General features: G+C 41.6%; 1 protein-coding gene across 1 annotated transcript in view; it reads left to right on the top strand.

Annotated features, from left to right (window-relative positions):
• Nucleotides 1-4,073, top strand: part of tmem54b (transmembrane protein 54b) — a 31,583-nt gene that overhangs the window by 18,201 nt on the left and 9,309 nt on the right. The window contains exon 2 of the mRNA XM_032535573.1: nt 395-591. Coding sequence (XP_032391464.1) covers nt 395-591 — 197 coding nt within the window. The remainder of the gene's footprint in view (nt 1-394; nt 592-4,073) is intronic.

Below are 4,073 nucleotides of genomic sequence, written 5' to 3'. Positions count from 1 at the left end.
TTTTTTTTTGCGAGTCTATAAGAAACAATGATCTTTTTTTCTTTTTTTTTTCTTTAGTCTGTAGGATATGATTTGTAGGCCGTCTCTGCAGTACCACAATACTTTTATTTTGGAATGTTTTGACATATTTTGCCTTTTAAAAAATATTGCACCCTCTGAGATTTGGATATTGAACTAGTTCATAATGGGATTATGATTCAAGTTGCAATTAATTGTGCAGCCCTACAGCCACATCAAATACAGGCCTTTTTTAATATTTTAGATTTGAATCCAAAATCTTGATTTTTGAAACGATTCCAAGTAGGAGTCGGTTCTCGATGCCCAATCCTAACAGCAACTCTGTTTGTTTTTTTAATCATTTGACCTGCTTCTCTCCCTCCCTTCCCTTCCTCAGGAGTGTGTTGTGCGAGCCTGGAGGAGCCCAAGACCCTGATGAAGATGGGTCTGTGCATGGTCCTCGTCGGCCATGTCAACTTCCTGTTGGGCGCGCTGGTGCACGGCGTGGTGCTCCGACACATCAACCTCAACAAGGAGGCGTGGGCCATGGAGTACGCCGTCTCCAACGTGGTCGCTCTCATCTCCGGCCTCGTGGTAAGATTCCTGCCGATCATAGTCATGGTCCTTCATTTCAGCCGGGTGTCCGTCCCCTTCCTTTGTCTCTGTGTTGGCGTTCTAACCTCCGGTGGATGTCGGAGGACTATGGTTACCTGGTCCTCAGGTCTCTGCAGGGTAAATCCAGACAGCTAGCTAGACTATCTGTCCAATCTGAGGACTATGGTTACCTGGTCCTCAGATCTCTGCAGGGTAAATCCAGACAGCTTGCTAGACTATCTGTCCACTCTGAGTTTTCTGTTGACGACTAAACTATTGTTAACATACACGTTCCACCAAAACAAGTTCCTTCCTGTGGCTGTTTAGCAGCAGCACCGTGGCTCTGTCCGGCGCTTAGCCCCGCCCAAGACGACTGTGATTGGTTTAAAGAAATGCCAATAAACCAGAACACATTTTTCTCCCATCCAAGAATGCTGTGTGGCCTAGCCAGACCCTCCTCCGCAGCATTGTGGAGGAGGGTCTGGCAATGCGAGATACTAGTTAAGTTTCCAGCCACTTGTCAATCGAATTATCTGAAGTTTGGGAAAAAAACTCACGTGAATAAAGCTGGTGAAAGCGTGTTTCCATCCAACGGCTTTAAAGTGAATAAGAACCTGTGGTGATGACGTCACACGCTGTTTTGTGATCAAATCGGCATATCGAATTGATTTGAACATTTAAGGGTGTTTCCATTCAATTTTGCACTGATTCACACAACATTCAACAAACCTTTGGGAACTACACTTTTCTAGACAAAATGGACCGTGCCGTCCCACACATGATCAATATTGGACAAGTTGGAACAGTGCTGATGTGCCGCTGTGAGACAACTCTTTTTTGAGACATGTCTTGCTGTGAGAGCGTCTTCCATTGACCCCGGAGGACGTCCCACAGCTTGTCCTAACCTCTGACGGCCATTTCCTTCACGAGTTCCTGATAAATTATGACATTTCTTAGATGTTTGCTATTTAAAATAGACGTTATATTTTTCTCGTACATTAAATTCAGAAAGTCTCCTCGTCCGTCCACTTCCATCTGTCTTTGTTGACACCCGCCATGTGTGCAGACAGAGAGGAAACACTGGGGGAAATGAACTACAACTTCTTCTTCTTTGTTTTGTGGCGGGTTGCAACCATAAAATGACCTAAAACTTAATTTATTATTTATTCCACAAATAACGTTTCCATCAGCGTTTATCGCATAAGCCGAATGTCATCAAGATAAAATCTGATGAGACCGAACGTATTTCCTTTGAGTCGATATTCATGAAATTTCATCAAATTACACTGTTTCCATAATGCGTTTTTAACTCAATATCACTTAATTCAGATAAAAACATGTGGATGGGGGGCGACCTCTAGACCTCTAGAGTCCTGCAGTGGTCTGGGGTTGAATCCGACCTGCAGCCCTTTGCTGTGAGCCAAGCACTGTGGGAACTTTCTCAGTCCCTCTCCCCCATTCACGTCTATCCACTGTCGATAAAGGGAAAAGCCCCAAAAAATTATTAAAAATAACACGTGGATGGAAACATAGCTACAGATCTATCTCTGGGGGGATACGTAGGCCTGAGTATCGTTCAAAACCTTTCGATACCAATACTGTTACTTTGATACCAGTTCCTGAACGATTTTCTGTACCGATCTTGTTAAAACCCCGACGTGAGCCCTGCCTCCACGACCACAGCCAATCACCAGCATTATGAGATCTTGGCAGAAGCATGCTGTGTGCTTATTGGCTCACAGAGTCTGATGAGATTTACTCCATTAGTTATTGGAATTTGAACTAGAACTGCACGCAGTTTCAACGGGGTCCAAGCCTCCCCGCGCCAGTCGTCCCCAGCGGCCTGGGGAAATGTTCTGTGTTGATAATGGCGCCCCCTAAGGGCCTGTCTTTACCAAATGTGGTACAGAGCCTCCGAGCGGGATGGTAAATAAACAACCTCCACAGGTTTGGTGTCGAAAGCATTTATTGTGGCAGAGATATTGCAATTGCAAATTTCCCATTTAAATGCATTGAGTGTTTTGACAAAACCAATACATGTTGATTTTAGCGCCCCCTAATGGCCCATCGTTACCAAATTTGGTATGAAGCCTCCGAGCAGCATTCCAAACAGCATTCCAGCATTTTTGCCGAGATATGGCAAAGTCCGTTCATGAAAAACAAATTTTTTTTGTGTTTGTAGCGCCCCCTAATGGCTATTGTTCGTGAAATTTGTTTCAGAGGGTCATAGCAAAGTTAATTTTAAAGTTTGGCTTAGATAGCATTTATTTTGGCCGAGATATGGCAAAGTCGGTGTTTTCATAGTTAGCTACACAAATTTGAATGACGAGGCATTGAATTCAGGACCAGCCCTAGGGATGAGGGAACTTGTTCTACAGACTCCATCCATGAGATTTCGAGAACAACGCACAGATAAACCAGTACACGAACATATCGGTGCTCCATCCCCGACCACGAGCTACAAATGGATCTACAAATGGGACTGGAATTGATCATAAAGCAACTTTCTCAATGCAAAAATCAATATCGCAACAAAAGGGGTTATTTGGACGTGGTCCTCTCTGGATCCTTCTAGTCGTTAGGGCTACTTCCCCAAACAAAGAACTCTTCGAGAACCCTATTTTTTTTCCACATTGCATTTAGGTCCATGTCCTTTCCCCTTCACAAATGCAGAAACTGTTCGTTTTGAATCAGTCGCAGATTTATTTTATATTCTCAAGTTGATCATCGACATTGTCATTGCACACGTCTCAAGTACAGAGCAACACAATGTAGTGAGCAGTGATTAAATAACATAATTAACCCTTGGGTTGTCTCTCCGTCATCCAGGCAACGTTTTGGTCGTCTTTTTCAACACCTTCTGTCGCTTTTCCCGATGTTTTTGTTAACTTTTATCCATTTTTTTGGTCACTTTTACTAATATTTTTGTCACTTTTTTTCAACGTTCTGATATCTGTATTATCCCACCAAAGGCTGTATTTAATTGACCACCGAAATGCAACGGATTATGGAGTTATTGAATTATTTTACTTGTGAAGAGCGCTGCATGGAACCATCCACGTTGTTTTTTGTTTGGTTTGAAAGAATTTCTGATATTGAAACTTTTTAAAAACGGGTCAAATTTGCAAATCCAACTGATCACTTTCATTCCTCTGATCTTAACTATAAGTCAAAATAATTCATAATTTCTGCTTTTTTAACCCTTGTGTTGTTTTCCCGTCAAAATTGAAAATCAACAATTTTGTTGCTGCATTTTATCGATGTTTTTAACCTTTTCTTACGTTTATGTACTTTTTTTTTTTTTCCAACACTTTTGATGCTTTTCTTCAATGTTCGTCACTTTTTTTGACGTTTTCAACACTATCTAACATTAACTTATTAACTTTAGTTTACAGTTATTTTTGGAATTCATGGTCAATAAACTTAATTTATAGGAAATTATACCTAATGTTTGAGTTAGAAAAGCAGAAATTAGGAATCAT

Source organism: Etheostoma spectabile, chromosome 14 (assembly GCF_008692095.1).
Source record: "Etheostoma spectabile isolate EspeVRDwgs_2016 chromosome 14, UIUC_Espe_1.0, whole genome shotgun sequence".
NCBI lineage: Eukaryota > Metazoa > Chordata > Actinopteri > Perciformes > Percidae > Etheostoma > Etheostoma spectabile.
This window is presented reverse-complemented; position numbering and strand designations above follow the sequence as displayed.